We start from the raw sequence: 18,210 nt of genomic DNA on the forward strand, positions 1-18,210 counted from the left end.
CATTTCAGGAGCCTGTGTGTAAGCATGAAGGTTAACTGATGAGCCCAGATTAACCATGTACACAGTTACACTTTCACATCCCTAATGGATATAGTTGAAATTAAACTTGTTTTCCTTTGAGTCAATTTTTGCTTGTGAATGGTGTCATATTGGTTTTCCTGGAGAATGAAATCCTTGATGTACACAGAGTGGTTGTCTACTCATCCTTTTCCAGAGTTCAGGGAGAACTGATAAGCATTGTAGTGTAATCTAAAAGTTGATTAGGTAAATAGATAGATAGATATCCCTTTCTGAAGAAACAATCTGACTGCAGTCATTGTGAAGTTAAACCAGGGACTACTGTGAAAAAAGTAAATTTTAAGTTCCTTTATGTGGTTTACATGTGGACATATTGGTGTAAAATGCAATTCTATATGAGATGACAATGGCTCTGGATTAATTTAAAGCACATTTTTTATCCATTATCTGATTTGAAACTAAATCGGAACAAATATGTGCTAGAGACTGCAGAATGCAGCTGGCTAGGTCAGTAAATGCTGACACAGTCTTTCACCAGCTCATTTCCAAGTCAAGCTATGTTGTAATAAACAGGTGGTTAATATCATATAAAATCTTAATATATTTAAAACCGGGGGAATAGCTGAAAGAACTGTCAAAGGATGAGAGAAGAAAAACAAGTTAACAAGTTAGTTGGCATGGGTACAGAATACTATATTTCCAGACTATTTGGGGAAAAAATTTAGATTAATAATACTGCTATTCTGCATGTATATAGTGCTGCTTCTTTGAGTGATTAATCATGTTCATTCCAGGTTAGGTGAGTGTGTGCTGCATTCACAGTCATTGGAAGGTATTTCCCTAGAGCAGGGGTCTCCAAACTTTTCTGCCCGAGGGCTGCATTAACTATCAAACAGCAGTTCGGGGGCCGACTACACACTTGAGGTCCAAATAAAAAACAATCAAAACATGGATGTTGTTTTTAATTATTTATTAAATATTATTTTATTCAGTTATTATTTAATAACACATTGATACACTACACATGAACACCTGTATTAGTGTGAATGGTGAAATTGTTTCCTGGATGCCAAAATAGAGCCCAGCCCACTAGTGACCTCATGAGAGAGCTAGCCAATAGGATAAGAACGCACTGGCCAATAGGGAGCAATTGTCCACGCCAAGTCCCAACCCCTCTTGCTGTGAGGGACGCGCAGAGCCCGGGCTCGGCCGTCGGTCCGCAGGGCGTGTGGCCGTCCGTTGGCGGCTCCGATCCCCCGCACCCCCGGCCGGGGAGTCTCGCTGCCCAGGGCAAGGGCTGCACGGGTCCAGAGTCCCTCCTCCGTCCCGCTGGCTCCTCCGGCTTCCCTCTCCTGGCTGCCTGCCCAAAAGAAAGTGAGTGCCGGCCGCCCCTGTCCTTCCGGTCCCTCCCCCTTTTGAGCCGGCACGCACGGGGCGTGCCGCTCACCCTGGCGTCCCTGCCCCTTCTCCTCCTGGGTCCTGCCGCCTTCCTCGCCTGCCGCGCCTGCGGCTGTGTGCCCTCGCTCCCCTCCCCGTGGGCTTTCCCCTGGGCTCCGCTGCGCTGCGCCGCTCGGCGCTTCTCCGGGGGAGGGGCTGTCAGTGTGGGGAGTTTCTTCCCCGCCCCAGCTCCACGGCGCTGCGCCGCTCGGCGCTTCTCCAGGGGAGGGGCTGTTAGTGCGGGGAGTTTCTTCCCCGTCACAGTCTCCACGGGCCAGATGAGAGGGCCTCGCGGGCCGCATCCGGCCCGCGGGCCGTAGTTTGGAGACCCCTGCCCTAGAGGATCCCTGGTCAGCAGTATAGGCCCCTAGAGTGGTGCCAATAAGGCAAGGTATATAACCCACTGCCAACTGTACCCTTCCTCAATTCCTTCTTACCACTAGTGACCTTCATTGGAGCTATCTCTTTTCCTTCAAGCAAGTAAGTGTTCCCTAGCTTTATAGTGTAGATCGGTGTTTCTCAACCTCTTTTTTTTTTTATAACGTACCCCTTTTAAAAAAAAAAAGTACCCCAGTACCTACAGTTTTCAGACACACAATTTTTTTTCTACCATTGCAACACATTTTTTTTAAACAATGTAGCCATTTTTTAATTGTAGCCAGGCGGGCTATGGAATTTTTGGGTGTAAAAAGTACAAAAATGATCAAGCGCTGTAAAACTTAAAACAAAAATTCAGTTTTCTCCAAATTTCAGTTGTGTTGATGTACCCCCCAGACTTCTCTCAAGTACCCCCTAAGGGTACCCGTACCACTGGTTGAGAAACACTGGTATAGATAGTTTTCAAGTACTTAATTAGTTCTGAAGCTTCAGGGGGTAGCTGAGTTAGTCTGTACAGGATAAACTTAAAAAATTAACAAATAGTGTGGTAGCACTTTAAAGACTAACGAAACGTGTAGATGGTATCGTGAGCTTTCGTGGACACAGCCCACTTCTTCAGATGACCAGAGTATTGGATATCCAGGATCAAAATAAATAGGGGCGACTAGAGAGGGGGGAGGAATGGAAAAAGGAAAAAATGGAAGGGAGGGAACAAGAAGAGGCAGTAGGTAAAAAATATTGAGGGGAAAGCGGAGCTGGAATGTAATAGGAAAAACAAATAGTTTCTAAGTACCTAAAGGCTAGATAGTCAGAAGAGGCAGATAAATTAGCAAACAACCATTGTTTGCTAATTAATGGTTCTTATCTGCCTCTTTTAAACAGCTACTGGTCAACTGTTTATATGTTCAGGTCACATTATGCAATCCAGCAACATGCAGAGATGATGCTGCGTTTGGGAGGGCAGTTTTGCAGGCAGAGGACCATCAACCTCTGATCCCCCCTCCATATAGCAGCTTGGGAGTCACCTAACTTGGAATGCACATGAGCAATTGCTTGAAGAAGACAAGACAATTATGTACTTTTCGTAACTGGTGTTCTTTGAGATGAGTGGCTCATGTGCATTCCAAAACCCTCCTGCCTCCTCTCTGTTGGAGTAATTCCAGCAAGAAGGAACTGAGGGAGAGCATGGATGGCATTTTGACGCCCCACTCAATCCTACTGATCCTACTAGGGCAGTGGTCTCCAACCTTTTTACACCCAAGATCACTTTTTAAATGTCAGGACAAGCCAAGATCGACCCCCTCTCTTCCCCAAGACCCCACCCCTTCCTTGAAGCCCTGCCCTCTCTGTTCCCCTTCTGTCCATCACTTGCTATTCCCGGCCCTTATACACTCTCAGGGTATGGCTACACTGCCGCTTTTTTTGATCCTTCTGTTGAAAGAGATTTTTCTGACATTTGGCCCATCTAGATTGGGTCAAATGTCGGAAAAAAACCCTTCTTTTGGAAGCCCCCTTGTTCCTTGGGGAACGTGTTTGCCAGAAAAATTCCTGTACTCTAGCCATACCCTCACTGGGTTGAGACAGGTGGTGTGGGCTCTCGGGTAGGAATGAGGGATTTGGGTATGGGAAGGGGTGAGAGGTTCAAGCTCTGGGAGGGAATTCAGATGCAGGAGAATGTGGAGAAGGGAATGCTGGCTCAGGGAGGGGGTTCCAGGCTGGGGAGTGTTGGGCTCAGATGTAGGGTTGGGGTGCTGAGCAAGCCACAGCTTTGTGATGTGAGGGTGCAGGAGTTTGGATTGAGGTATGTGAGGGGAGTATGGAGAGCAGGGAGATTGGAGAGTATGATGGGTTCAGGGCACAAATTTGCGGTGTGTGAATTGTGCAAGAGTGTTGTGGCAGATTGAAGATATGGGGATGCAGGAGTTTGGGGATGTGAGAGGCTCAGGACAGGGGGCTCCACTGTATGATAGGTTCAGATATGGGATCAGGGTGGAGGCTACAGGAGTGTTATGATGCTGTGGCCAGATGAAGGCTTGGCCCCAATTAGGGGCTTGGTGGCCAAGCTTCATTTTTAAATAAAATATGTCAAACACAAAAGGTTTCAGCATTGTCTTTATTTATGAGAGGGGTGGGGAACCTGTTTTGAGTCAAGGGTCACTGACCCACAGAAAAGTCAGTCAGGGCCACACAAGTGAGATACAAAAACACAAACCCTTCAAGCCTCACTAATGTGGTCCCAACTGTGCTGGTGGGGGCAGGGGACAGGGTGCTGTGGCAAGGGATAGGATGCTGGGGCAGCGGGCAGGGTCCTGGGTAGGGAACAGGATGCTGGGGCAGGGGTTCCAGTGGGTGCGGGTGTGTGCAGAGGCAGGGGACAGGATACTTGTTGGGGGTTTGGGTGGGGGAAGGGGACAGGGACTGATACCTGGGGATCCTGCAGCTTCGCGCCAAGGCCCAGGAACTGCATGGGCTGCTCTCCCACCCCAAAACAGCGGCGCAGTACCTGAAATGCCAGTCCATCATGCACCAGACACTTTCTTCCCCTGCTGCCTTCCTGCGCGGTGGGAAGGATTGGGAATCCCGGACCGTGCCAGCTCCAACTGGTCAGGCAGCATGCACCTTGTTCCTCTGCTCCCTATGGCAGTGCGTGTTGCCTGAGCAGTTGGAGCTGGCTCGGTCTGGGACTCCCACTCCGCCCTCCCTCCTGCGCAGGAAGACAGCAGGTGAAGAAAGTTCCCAGCCCAAAACAGACTGGCGTTTTAGGTACCGCGCCGGCTGTTTGGGGAGGGGGAAAGAACAGCCCACACACTTCCAGGACCTGGCGCGCAGCTGCAGAACACCCTCCCGTGCAGGAAGCCTGCACTACCTCTGTTGTCCCTTGAGGTAGCATCAGCACGGCGGTCATCTTGGCTGTGGGGAGCAGCGAGGGGGGGCCCCAAAAGCCCTCGCGATTGACTGGTTGAGCCCCCAGGATAGACCAGTCGATCACGATCGATGGGTTGGTGACCACGGTACTAAGGAAAAGTCTTCCTATGACAGTGCATGCAGGAAATATACACCAAAATTGGAATGGACATGAGCAATATGTTATAAAAGGTATGTAACCGTCTTTTTTCATCTCTTATTTTCATGCCTCTTGTCAAAAATTCTTTAAATATTAAATGGAAGAAGATGAGATGTACAAGGACACACAGGAAGCCATTGGGCAATCAAAAGTGGAACTCTGATCTCTTGCCTCCCAGTCTTCTGTTCAGACCATACAGCTTGTTCTCTCATGTCTGTATTCTCTAGAAATATTTTTGTATATAAAAGGAGTTGGAAAAACTTGACTCTTATGTCGGTTAAAGAAAGGAAGAGAAGCTACTGAAATTAAAAGAATTTTCCCAAGTATTAGTGTTAAAAGATTGTTTGGTATAGCAGTTTTGTTTTTAAATAACGATTGAAATAATTTTCCCCCCGTGTCCCTTCTTTTGTACAATATCCTTAATTTTCTTACTCTCTCAACCTACTGCTTTGCTCTTTTTTTTTCCTGTGACCCACAGTGATGTGGCTATCTGCCAGATGAGGATTTTTTTAGATAATGAATGAGATACTACATCAGGAAAAATGTTCTTGTATGGATTTGACTAACAACTAAAGCAACAAAATAACTGTATATAAAATACTGCTAAGGACTAGATTGGAATAAAGGCAAGTTCTGTGTGTGTTTGTATGTGTGTGTACAGGAACTTGACAAGAGGTGTTGGTAGATTTAGAGAGATTCTAAGAGCTGTTGAAACAAGAACCACACAAAATCTACGAATGGTAAGTTTCACAAACTTACATTGACAGTTTAATATCTAAATGTTGTGTAAATAACAAATATTTTATCCAGCACTGTGTTAACCAGCATTGTCCCCAGATGTATAGTCTCCTCCAAGCACTGTTAGAAATTTAACAAAGTTTGAACTTAGCAGTTCGCCAGATGGGCTGTTTGCTGCACTTCCAGGGAGAAGGCAAAGGCTGCTTTATCTGCCCCATTGAGTTAACTGGCAACTCCCATTCCCCCCAAGTGGCAGATAACAAAACTTTCATTGTATTACAGAGGCAAACAAATCCGATTACAGCACAGTACTCAATTACTTACCAAAACCTATGCAACTTTGTGTGCCAAATTCGTAGTTAAAATAAGTAGTAAAAACAGAAACAGCTGTCTTTCTTCCTGTCCCTCTATTCTGGTTGCTGTGTAAACTCAATTCAGCTTGGAACTATCATCAATATCTAATGAACATTACTGTATTTCGGTTCTGCAAGGCATTATTTCATCACCCTTAGGGTACTCCACTATTTGTTTGACTTTGAGTTCCATTGTCCTGTAAATTATCTGTCTCTTTTTTCCCATAAAACTACTTCAAAAAAGAAAAACCATGAAGGAGCTCCATAGCCATATCAATATAAAGTAAATATTCCCTAAACAAGGGTTTGTTTTTTTCTTTTAGAGTTTGGTATAAATCAAAAGTTTTCAGATTTTTTTTCAGATATGCAACATTAATTACAATGTTGTCTTTTGTTATTCTGAACCATTTATACATATGTCCAAGAGAAAAGTTCTAGTATAGTCTCTTCAAAATGCTATTAGGAAAAAAAACTTAAAAATCAATGAATGGTCCCTACAGCACCCAGAGGCATGTAGATTAGGCTACCCGGCAGAGGCAAAGAAGTGGGGATTTAAATAATCCCCGCTTCATTAAAATAAACATGGCCTCCGTGCTGTGCCGACGATCACCTTATCCGGTACAGCGCGGTAGTCTAGACGTGGATCGGTCAGCTGGAGAAGCCTTTGCCGAACGATCCTGTAAACCTCGTTTCACGAGGCATCAGATGATTGTCGGCATAGCACGGCGGCCATGTTTATTTGCCTATGCCGGGTAGCCTAATCTACATGCCTCTGCTGACAGAGGCATGTAGTCTACACATACCCTTAGAGTCTAACAAAAAATGTAGATGGTATTTTGCTTTTGTGGGCACAACCCATTTCTTCAGATGAATGGAGCAAAGGGTCCAGAGTTACAAATAAAAAAATTATAAACTTTATTTAAATTTGTAACTTTATATTTATTCTAACTTTGGACTCCTTGCTCCATTCATCTGAAGAAGTGGGTTGTGCCCACAAAAGCTCTTGATACCATCTACATTTTTTGTTAGTCTGTAAGATGATACAGGATCATTTGTTTTTTTAATTTTTTTAATTTTTTTTTTCTGCTACAGACTAACTTGGCTACTCCTCTGAGATAATTAGAAATTAGTTTATCACTTATTTTTTTTAAATGAGGTCCTCAAAATTGCATTTTTCACAAGTGATGAAATATTAGACATTTAAATGAGGCTAGTAATATTCCATGAGAGTATAAATAGAACAATAAGAAAAGGAAGGTAGATTTCTTGCAGGGATTTTAAAAAATGAAAGATGTCACTCATAGAGTGACACTTTTGGCTCAGTTGTTAACCATTTGTTGCCAGGAAATGTTGATAGCTCTTTTATAGACTCTGAGGTTGTTTCTACAGCAGTCAATTTTTTACCACTTCTAAGACACTAAAAGTCAGAATTTTTCAACCCTGTCATTCAAGGTCATATGTAGCTAACATACATTGGTATAAAGCATTTAGAAAGCGATTAAACTGATAGTTTTGTATGAAAGACTGTCTTTATTTCTTTTGTTTAAGCTGGAGAAATAGTCCTTTGTGCACTAAAGATGCACAGTACTGAGAATATTTTAGTTAAAAAATAAAATGTTATGTTCCCATCTCTTGTGTACTATTTCACTAATGTTTACTTGAACTTGTTTGGAGATAGATTTTGAAGTTAATATTTTATCTGAGAGATTCATTAAAATCAGTAAGAATAGAATTTAACAATTTGTAATAGATTTTTGGTATATAGGAAGACACATGAGGATATGTAATTTGGATTTTTAAAAACAAGTATATTCTTCAAATGGAATTACAAGGGGAAGACATTAGTCATCATTTTTAAATAAAATATAAATAACATAATGAAAGCTCTTTCAGAGAAAGTTCAACAAAGGCCATTTTGTTGAGTTTTTTTAAAAATAATAAGGGGATTAAACGTCTTTAGTTTGACTTATATTTTTATGGAATATTACAAGCCCACTGGGATTTTATTTGGGCAAGAATATAGGCAATAATGCCTTGACTGGTGATCATAATATGCTGTCAGTTTCCTTTTATTGAAGTTCTGTTACAAGTATTTAGGATTTCTAGTGGAGGAATCAAGATAAACATCTACTTCAAAGCTGGCAGTGTTTTTTGCTAGAGCTGCTGTCACAGTTCAAGGTTAACTATATTTTATTCCACCTCCATGGACTTTCAAGGGCACTAAGGCTTTTAGGATCCCGCCATTATCTCTGGGTGGAAACCTGTCTCTCCCTCCTGACCATAGGTTATAAGGCTGCATCACTCCCTTTCTTGAACTATCATATCCCCAGCAAGTCAGTCTGTCTGAAGGACAGCACCTGGACTGTGCTTTTTCTCCAAGGCTTCTGCATAGTACAACATATACAAGTTAGCACACTGCTTCTTCTCAGCAGACTACATTTATTCTTAGGATAAAGAATCACAGAGGAAATAGTTAAACAATACAAGTTCTTATATACCGTACAATCTACCAGAAATTGTTCATCTTTTACATGGGGAATCTTGTAACCCAACTTTTCTTCAGTAAAGGTTGGGGTCTAAGTTCCCCCTAAGCAGAGTGACCATGCAGCTTCCTGTTAAGTCCTGAATCCCTCCCTGCTGGCCCCAGTAAAGAGAGAAAGGGTTCCTCTCCCTGCTGGCCACAGCACGGGGCTGCTGCAGCTGGTGTTGGGGAGCCCCTTCCCACTGGCTCCAGTACAGAGCTGCTGTGACCAGGGGGAAAGGGCCCTTCTTTGCTATCCCCAACAGAGAGCTGCCCAGGTAATTCTGAGCCCAACCCCCAAACTCCACCTTGAGGTCCCCCCCCCCATCCCTGAGCACCCTCCTGCACTCAAACTCCTCATCTCCAGCTCCCTGCAGAGCCTGCACCCCCAGCCAGAATCCTTGAACCTCAACCCTCTGTACTGGCCCTGAGCCCCATTTCACTCTCAAAAACCCTTGGCCCTTCTTCCTCCACATGAATGTTTTGTTATGTGCACCATATGAAGTCACATTGCTTCCACATTGGTGCATGTAAAACAATTCATTCTGGTCATGGAAATTCATTCAGGTGGGAAAAATTAGAGGGAACACTGGTTGAGGTCTTCCTTGGACAGTCCTGTTTATTTTTTTCACTGAAAAAGAAGCCCCCAGTCAGTTTAAACTCAGCTTTTATATATCCCATATTCTATTTTAATCTCTTGGTGTCTGGAAAACCCAGTCTGAACCGTAAATGTAACCACTCCAGCAGATGGTGTTTAGTTATTCACTGTCACGGGGTAGTTGGCCCCTGAATAATTTTATTTTCTGTAGAAGCTATAGTAACAGTCCCCCAGAGCATAACAGACTCCTATGTAAACCATTCATAAAATTAATAGCGTGGTCCCCAAAGATATTGCATGCAGTATCTGTCACCGCTATTATTTGTTTTGTAGATGCAACGAGAAGCTGCACTGTACAGGTACTGCTTCAATGCATAGGGAGACATTGTGCCATCACAAATAATTTACAGGCTAAGGCTCTGAGGGTATGTCTACACTTGCAGCCTAATTCTAAATAGGGCTGCAAATGTAGGAATTTGAAATTGCAAATCAAGCCCGGGATCTAAATATCCCGCGCTTGATTTGCATGTTCACAGCCAGGCGCCAGTTAAGCTTTCTTGTTATTAATGAATGTATGTAGAATAACAGAAAACACACCTGAACTTAACTGATTTTTAGGTATATTAACATTTTTATATGTTTCTTCAGATATCTGGGATTTACCTATTAAAGTTCTATCAAATACAGGCAGTCCCCGGGTTACATGGATCCGACTTGCATTGGTTCCCTACTTACAAACGGGGTGAGGCAACCCCGCACTAGCTGCTTCCCCGCAGCAGACCAGGGAGACGCGAAGCTAGCGCCCGCCCCAGCAGACCAGGGAGACGCGGAGCGGCTTTTCTCAGCAGACACCTCAGCTTGAGAATAAAGGACTGAGGGAAGTGAGGTGTGGGAGAATAAAACTGAGCTCTGGAGAAATATTTGGCTAGAGTTTCCCCTACAATATGTACCAGTTCCGACTTACATACAAATTCAACTTAAGAACAAATCTTCAGTCCCTATCTTGTACGTAACCCGGGGACTGCCTGTAGTTTTGAAAGCTTTTTTGTTGTTACACTGTGCAGAACCAAACTGGACATTGTGCCTTTCATTCCTGGTGTTCAGGACATTCTGAGTTTTTTAGGTCAGTAGAAAAATAGGTGGGGGCGAGGTCATCAAGTTTGTTCACTTTTTTGGCATGAAACAAAGACATAGAAGAAGATTGGAATTCTCTAAGATGAATAGAAACCATGTGAGCAAAATCATATTGAGCGCTACCAATTGTCATTGGATAAAAGCCTAGTTTTTTCACAATATGTTGTTCATCATTTCTAAGAGAAAAAAAATTTTATTTATGTTTTTTCCCTCAGACAATAGCCAGGCAGTTAGCTGAAATTTTGTTACGAGGTATGTCTGAACAAAGTTACTGGAATCCATTGGAAGACCCTCCTCACCAATCTCCTCTTGATGATCCACTCCGGAAAGGATCAAATACTAAAAATTACGCACTCAGTAGAAGACCCCGGGTGTACACTGGAGAAAAGTATGGAATGAGTTCATCATATGGTTCTCTAATTATGCTTGTTTTATCCATTTAAATACCTTATTTATATTATTGAAAAGGAAAAGGGGATTTCAAAGATAATAAGGGAAAAGTCCTCTCTTATACTGTTGGTTAGAGAGGCAGTAGATCCCCTTTCCTCAGAAAACAGAAGAGTAGAACTTTTTCCTAATTCCACAGAGCACATTATAGGAAGTACACCTAACTATCAAGCTAACCAGCATATCTGTCAGGGCTGAACCATGGGCAGCATATATGCACTAGTAAGTTACCAAGTTGTTGTCAGGAGACAGAGTGAAATTGGGAATGAGACAAATCAGAATTACAACTAGTCAGTCAGGTACACAATTGCAGGCAGGAGGCAAGTGGTGGTGTCAAGTTTGAGCTGAGTCTGGATATCAAGCACTCAAGGTCAAGATCCAGGTTATAGAGAGGAGGTGAGTGACTGAGCTGGAAGTTCACAGTAAGGCAGGGGTGGGCAAAAGGGTGGATTCAGCCCACCAAGTGAGTTGATCTGGCTCTGCTGCTCCTTCAGGCCAATCAGGCTCTGGGGGCAGAGGGAAGCACGTGAAGTCTCCTCCCGCCCTGCCCAGAGTGCATGGTGCTTCTAAGCACCGCACGCTCCTTGCAAGATGGGGGCAGGGTGGAAGGAGACTTCGCGTGCTCCCCTTGCCCCCAGGCCAGTCTGGGCTTGGGGAAGAAGGGGAGCACATGAAATCTCCCTCAGCACTTAGTCAGCCTGCCAGCTGCTGCTCAGCTGGCAGTTGACTCTAAGCATGGTGCTCCCTTGCAGGGTGGGGGCAGGGAGTGAGAGACTTCATGTGCTCTCCCTCCGCAGACCCTGATTTACCTGGGGGCAACAGGTGAGAGCATGCAAAGTCTCCTCCCACCACCATGGGCATGGGTACCTAGAGGGAAGCACCAGCTGTTATGAACAGCTGGCGGTTCTCTTGGGGAAGGTGCAAAGACTTTGCACATTCCCCCACCTCCACACCAATCAGGGTCTGTGGGTGGAGAAACACAGAAGTGTCCTGGCCCCACCCCTTCCACTTGAGCCCCCGACCTTTTGGGGCAGCCCAGGACCACTTCAAACATTTCTGAAGTGGCCCCAGGTCAAAAATTATTGCCTACCCCTGCAATAAGACATCATCTTTTTAGGTTGGCCAGGATGGCTTCCTTTGGTCTATCCTTTATCAAGAGTATTCTTGAAAGTGTCATTCACCCAGGTTGAATCTCAATGATTGTCTCCTTAAAGGCCAATCATTTAATGAGGTTCTCTCTAGTAAAGATAGCTATGTTTCTGTCCTCAAGTAGGGGCTACAACTCAATGGTGAAAAACCCCTTTTGATTCCAGTTCATCAGAGAGATTTTATACAGGTTTCTGTGCATGCTATCATGTCCAGAACTTAGCTCCCAGAACACTTATTGAACTGATAAATCTTGTTTCCAAGATTCATGCAAGTCCTTGGCTGTCTGCAAGAAACTGTCTCTGTTAGGCCATATTGCAGTTGGCTCTTTTTTGACACATGCCAAGTTACATCTTCATTGCTTCCAAAAATGACTCAGAACAAGCTACATTTTGAATACCCACAAGATAAACTGGTGTCTGATTCTTGTCAGGAGCTAGACTTGCTCAGTTAGTGGAAGGACCCATACAATTTTTGTGAAGGAGTTTCCTTCCACTATTATAATTATAGAACTTTAGAAGCATCTCTTGTGGGATGAGGAGCACACCTTACTTCTCCATATCCACCTCCTGGAAATAAGGGAGGTCAAAGATTAGAGTTTTCTATTTCTGTTAATTCAAAGTATTAACTAAAAAGATTAATTGGAGTTTTAATCACACTGCTAAACAATAGACTACCAATTAAATATCCTTGTATGTTTTTAAAAGTTTTCAATTATAGCACAGGATACAGTGTACAGTTCTAACTCAATATTATTTTTATTACAAATAATGAACTGTAAAAATAAGCAAAGGAAATCTTATTTTTTCAGCTTACCTCATAAAAGTACTGTAGTGCGATCTCTTTATTGTGAAAGTGCAATTTACAAATATAGATTGTTTTGTTTTTAATAACATAAAACTTTCAAGACTACAAATCCACTCAGTCTTACTTCTTGTTCAGCCAATTGGTAAGAGAAACAAGCTTGTTTACATCTGCATGAGATAATACTGCCCAGTTATTTACAGTGTCATCTGACAGTGAGAACAGGTGTTTACGTGGCACTTTTGTTGCTGGCGTTGCAGGATATTTGCATGCCAAATATGCTAAATATTCACCAGAGGATGTGTTTCCATGCTGATGCTCATAAAAAAAATGTGTTAATTAAATTTGTGAGACAACTCTTTGGGGAAGAATTACTCTGTTTTACCTGCATTCCGCCATATATTTCCTATTATAGCAGTTTCTCTTGTTGATACAGCTCATATTATTCATTTTAACCAGTTAACTAATTGAACAGGATTTTACATCCCTAGTGGAAACTACAGAACCAGAATCACCAAAAGAAGAAAACCAGCCTTTTGCTGCTGATGGCATCTGACTCACTGGTCCAGACTGTTTTGGATTGTTATTTAGCAGAATCCATTAGTGCATGACCACATGTCCTCTGAAATGGAATGGTGGTTGAAACATGAAGGCACATATGAATTTTTAGTGCATCTGGCACAAAACTTTTGTGATGCTGGTTACAACAATACTATGCAAACACTTGTTTTCACTTTCATGTTACATTGAAAACAAGGCGCTGGCAGCATTATTTCCTGCAAATGTAAACTAGTTTGAATGAACAAGAAGTAGGACTGAGTGGACCTGTGAGCTCTAAAGTTTAGGGTAGGTTGGTTTTTTTTTTTAATGAAGGATTTCTTTTTTCTATATAATTCTACATTTATAAGTTCAAGTTTCATGTTAATGAGTTTGCTCTAAAGTACTTGTAATGGGGGAATTAAAATACATTTCTTTTTTTTTACAGTACAAATATTTGTAATAAAATAAAGTGAGTATTGTGCAATTTGTGCTATTAAATCAATATATTTGAAAATGTAGAAAACATCCAATATATTTAAATAAATGGTATTCTGTTAACAGTGCAATCAGTGATGATTAATTTTTTAATTGCACGATTAATCATGATTAATATTTTTAATCGCTTGACAGCCCTATCAGGAATGCCTGTATCCATTTCCTTTACTTAGTCATGACAGACAATGTAGTCTGTATGTTCTACATAAATCTTCAAGGGAGAAGAGTTGGTAAGATTCCTTCACTTTCCTTCCTCCTCTTATGCCAAAGCACTAAAGCTATGGAACTGGCTCATCTTAAGCCAAACACATCCTCGTCTTAAGCTTGTTGCATTATAGAATCATAGAATAATAGGACTGGAAAGGACCTCGAGAGGTCATCGAGTCCAGCCCCCCGCCCTCAAGGCAGGATCAAGCTCCGTCTACAGCATCCCTGACAGATGTCTATCTAACCTGTTCTTAAATATCTCCAGAGAGGGAGATTCCACCACCTCCCTTGGCAATTTATTCCAATATTTGACCACCCTGACAGTTAGGAATTTTTTCTAACAGGTACTAAGAATACCATAACTGATTATTTAGCAGGTACTTTCCCCCCAAGATTATAAGTGGGAGCTGGATACTCTGATACTCAGATATATTCTCCTGTCCTGGGGTTTCTAAAAGTCAACCTTTTTTGCCAGTCTCTCCTTATCTCCCTTCCCTACCTGCTCTCTGAGCTCCTCCATTGGAAGCTGGCAGCTCTGTTTGAAGCTTCTCAGTCAGCCCCTTCCCAAGCTGGTCATCTGAGATCCCTGCCTGCAAGGGATCTCTAGGCAGGTCTCATTAAACATCTGCACAGCCATGCAGCTTACAGGGAACTTAGCTCTTAAGAATAGTCTAGGCTTAGTAGGTGGTTGTGCAGCACAAAGGGCTGGACTTGGTGACTTCTCAAAGTCCCTTTTTTACCCTACATTTCTATGATTCTATATACTCTTCCAGAGCACTTAATGTCCGGACTATGAGGGTGATGATCTTTTACTATCCTGGACAGACCATCTGAAGCACAACTTTCCTCCCTTTCCCCTACTAGCCTATTTTGTCTGGAAAATTTATCACAGTAAAGCACAAGTCATTCTTGTTGCACCAAGTTGGTCCCAGACTGTTCTGATTTCTGAATCTCCTATGATTGTTAATTTATTATCATATCAACATCCAACACCTTGCAGCTCTGATAATGCAGGAGAATGGTGGGATCAGACATTTTAACCCAGACTCTCTTCATCTCTCATCTTGGCATTTGGATGAGTCTCAGACCTAGAACATTCATGTTTGCAGGCCAATCAGACCTCCACCATAGTGAAAACTCACCCAGAAATTCCATTTAGCTGAAGAGAGTCCTTTCTCTGCCTTCATGCAACAAAACCAGTTTTCCCCAGAGACTGCAGGTATTCTCATTATTTTAGACTGTCTCCTCACTTTCAAGACAGAAAGGTAGGCCTGTTAGCTCCCTGAGGTCTACCTCACAGCAAAAGTCCTTTCCACCCATTGGTAGATAGATGACTGTTCTACTTTTACTTACCTGATAATCAGACTCCTAAAGGATCTCACTAGAATCACCAGTAGTGAAGTCAGCATCTCAATGGTAACTCAGTCTTATACTTTGAGTACTTACCATACCATCCTTTCAAGTGTTGGCCATCTACTGGGTTCTATCTGTGAAGAACAAATCCATCTAAAAAAGTACCGGCACTATTTGTTATTGTAGGAGAATGAGCATGGTGACAAGCAGTATCTGCTCAGAGACCATCTAAGTAGATTTCTGCATGTATCCTTCTTTGCTATTGGTTGGCCCCTTTCTCTACCTTTTCTTTGTTCTTTAGGGCACAGTAGTATTTCTCCAAGAAGTGCCTGTACTGGACATTTGTAACACTTTCACAAAGCATTATACTTTAGTCCCGACCTCTTCTGCTCTTCTGTAGACTCAGCTTTTGGAATGGAATACTGCAAATATCTATACTGTCTGTGCCCTTGTACCCACATGTGTAATACAGGTTGGGTTCACACATCTCACAGAATCTCCAGTTTACAAGTAAGTAACCACCATTTATTTAAACTGGAGAGGGAATCAGTAGATGCATTAACACTGAGTATAACTTAAAATATTTGCCTTCAGACACTAAGAACCTGCTAACTCACGTTTTTAATGTCTAGTTGTTTCATTTACCACTATGGACTTCTTTCAGTAGAGTCCATTTAATTCTTCTGACAGCTTTTTAGAGAAATACTGAAATATTTATAGGTTTGTATATCATCTTTTTGAAGTGTTTCCTTAAAGGGATAAAGAAGCCAAGTTTCTTAACAGGTGTGTTTTTCCATTTCTGGCAGCTTTTGGCAATGCCAGCAGTCTTAAATATATGTTGAAACTTCTTTATTACATAAAAATTCTTTGTCTTGGAAATGATTTTGTTCCCCAACTTTCATATCTAAAAAGAGATCTGGATAGTGATTTGTATTGATAATATCTCATCTGTGGTGTGTGTGTGTGTGTTTGTTTGTTTTTGAAAGGGTGGGGGAAGAGGAACACTACTCTTAAGATCAGACCTGCTATTTGTCTAAAATAATTTTATGGTAAATTTTCTGTTAGATTTGAGGCATCTTGTCTTACACTGTCACTCACACTTCTGTTTAACTACTTGAAAACCTCCAAATATACTTTAAGAAATAAAAGATGTCTAAGTCTTACGGTCAGTAATTCAGTGTAGTTTAAGCCATTTCCTTAATATCTGTGAGGCAATCTCTATTAGCAGGGAGAGAAATTTAGCTCATTAATAAGAGTTTGATTGTAGAGTAACCACAAGCCTTGAGTAGAGACCAGAATTAGAGTGTGCTACCCTAGCATCAGACCAGAGGCCAAATTGTGAACTGGTCACAATTTGATGTCTGGTTTCTGATTGATGGGAGAGGGGAACAGTATTTGTACCTGATACAGATTTTACTTCTCTTACCTCTCACTCACCACACCTACACCAGAGGGGAGTTCTGGCTTTGTGGAATATATTTGGATGGCTGCTTTTTGCAATCTGTTGCATAGGCTGGCAAGGATGGTCAGAATTAAGTAATTGGAAATAAATGTTTTAAGTGCTAAGGAAGTGATGAAGGTGATAGCATACAGAAAGAACAGAAACTGTAGTGGTGTTGGGTTTTTATATTGGGATTTTTTGCTTTAATAGTGAGGCTCTAAAGCACAGCATCAGGGAGATATATATATCTAATACAGAGATAATGCAAATGGGGTCCAAATATTGTTAAGATTTAATCAAATATCCTGTTCTTGTAAGATGAAGGAAAGTCTGTTTTAACATCCTTTTGTTGCTATGGTTGCAATTGAGGCACACTTACAAGGAGAGTAGGAGGTTTGTTTAGTTGTGAATTCTGTCATTTTTATAGCTGTCAAAATTACATGGTATTTAGGATATTTGGACTGTTTGTTTTCAACTCTGATTAGGGTAGTGCCTTCTGTTCGTTCTGGTTTTCCAGTTTTTTTAAATGCAAATCAAAGTATTTAAATAAAACTAATCATCAAAACTATATGTATTTTTCTAGATATTAAAAAAATATACTAATTATCACAGCATATGAACATTTGATGTTAGATCAATATGCTGTACTTGTATTTTAGTAAACATTAAAGTTTTTGTTTTTGACAGCATTTTTTGTCCTCAAGAAAATACAGAAGAAGCCCTATTGTTGTTGTTGATTAGTGAATCCATGGTAAGTTAAACAGCTGTTTTAAAAAAAAATTGTCGCTTCTGTCATTTATGTCTTTTGGGTACTTTAAGTATGACTCCTTTCCTGATAGGAAACTAGGCGAGGAGTTCCCTCTGCAACTAAAGCTATTGCTACTCTGATAGAGATCCAGAAGAAAGTGCTGTGAGGATTTTATGATTCTGAGATCCTCTTTCCTTTTGAGACTTGACTACATTGTCTATAGGCAAAACCTAACTTTCCTTTAGTTACAAGGAAGGGAGGTAGAGTCTGTTGCCAAGGCTAGGTCTTTCACTTGGCATCACTTGAGTGTGAACAGCTATTATTCAGCCAAGTAGGCTTGAAAATTCAAGTAATTTTTGTTATTGTAACTACTGAAACCAAAAATTTTATATACATACTGAGTAAATATATGTAAGACCAAGAATTCTTTTCTGATGTGCTTTAAAATGCAGATATCAAATTTCGAATAATTCTTGATATTGGCATACTATCTGTATAAGGCATCATAGGATGTTGCTAATGTTGTGTTTATGAATGCCTTCATTTTCCCCTGTGGTTCTTTCCTTTCTGTGCCTTTGCTAACACCTGTTAAAAGGGTACCATACTACTGCTTACTGATCATTGATCTGCCCACTGGTATCTTACCAATGCAAGCTCAGCCGTGTCCCAGGCTGTCAAGACTGTCAATACACAACCTTTTACTCCTTGGGGAAATCTGTGCCATTGTGCGCACACACATTTCATATGTCTTTTTTCAGAAACTAACTTCTGCTGTAAAGTTGCTCAGG

The 18,210-nt window shown here is 41.7% G+C and overlaps 1 protein-coding gene across 5 annotated transcripts in view; it reads left to right on the forward strand.

Moving 5' to 3' along the window:
* The window catches only part of TTC7B (tetratricopeptide repeat domain 7B), a 256,223-nt gene that overhangs the window by 63,996 nt on the left and 174,017 nt on the right, over window positions 1-18,210 (forward strand). For all 5 annotated transcript variants that reach the window (XM_075926715.1, XM_075926716.1, XM_075926717.1 and 2 more), the window contains 3 exons: window positions 5,559-5,637; window positions 10,457-10,629; window positions 17,362-17,425. In XM_075926715.1, coding sequence (XP_075782830.1) covers window positions 5,559-5,637; window positions 10,457-10,629; window positions 17,362-17,425 — 316 coding nt within the window. The remainder of the gene's footprint in view (window positions 1-5,558; window positions 5,638-10,456; window positions 10,630-17,361; window positions 17,426-18,210) is intronic.

Source organism: Pelodiscus sinensis, chromosome 4, assembly GCF_049634645.1.
Source record: "Pelodiscus sinensis isolate JC-2024 chromosome 4, ASM4963464v1, whole genome shotgun sequence".
Classification (NCBI taxonomy): domain Eukaryota; kingdom Metazoa; phylum Chordata; order Testudines; family Trionychidae; genus Pelodiscus; species Pelodiscus sinensis.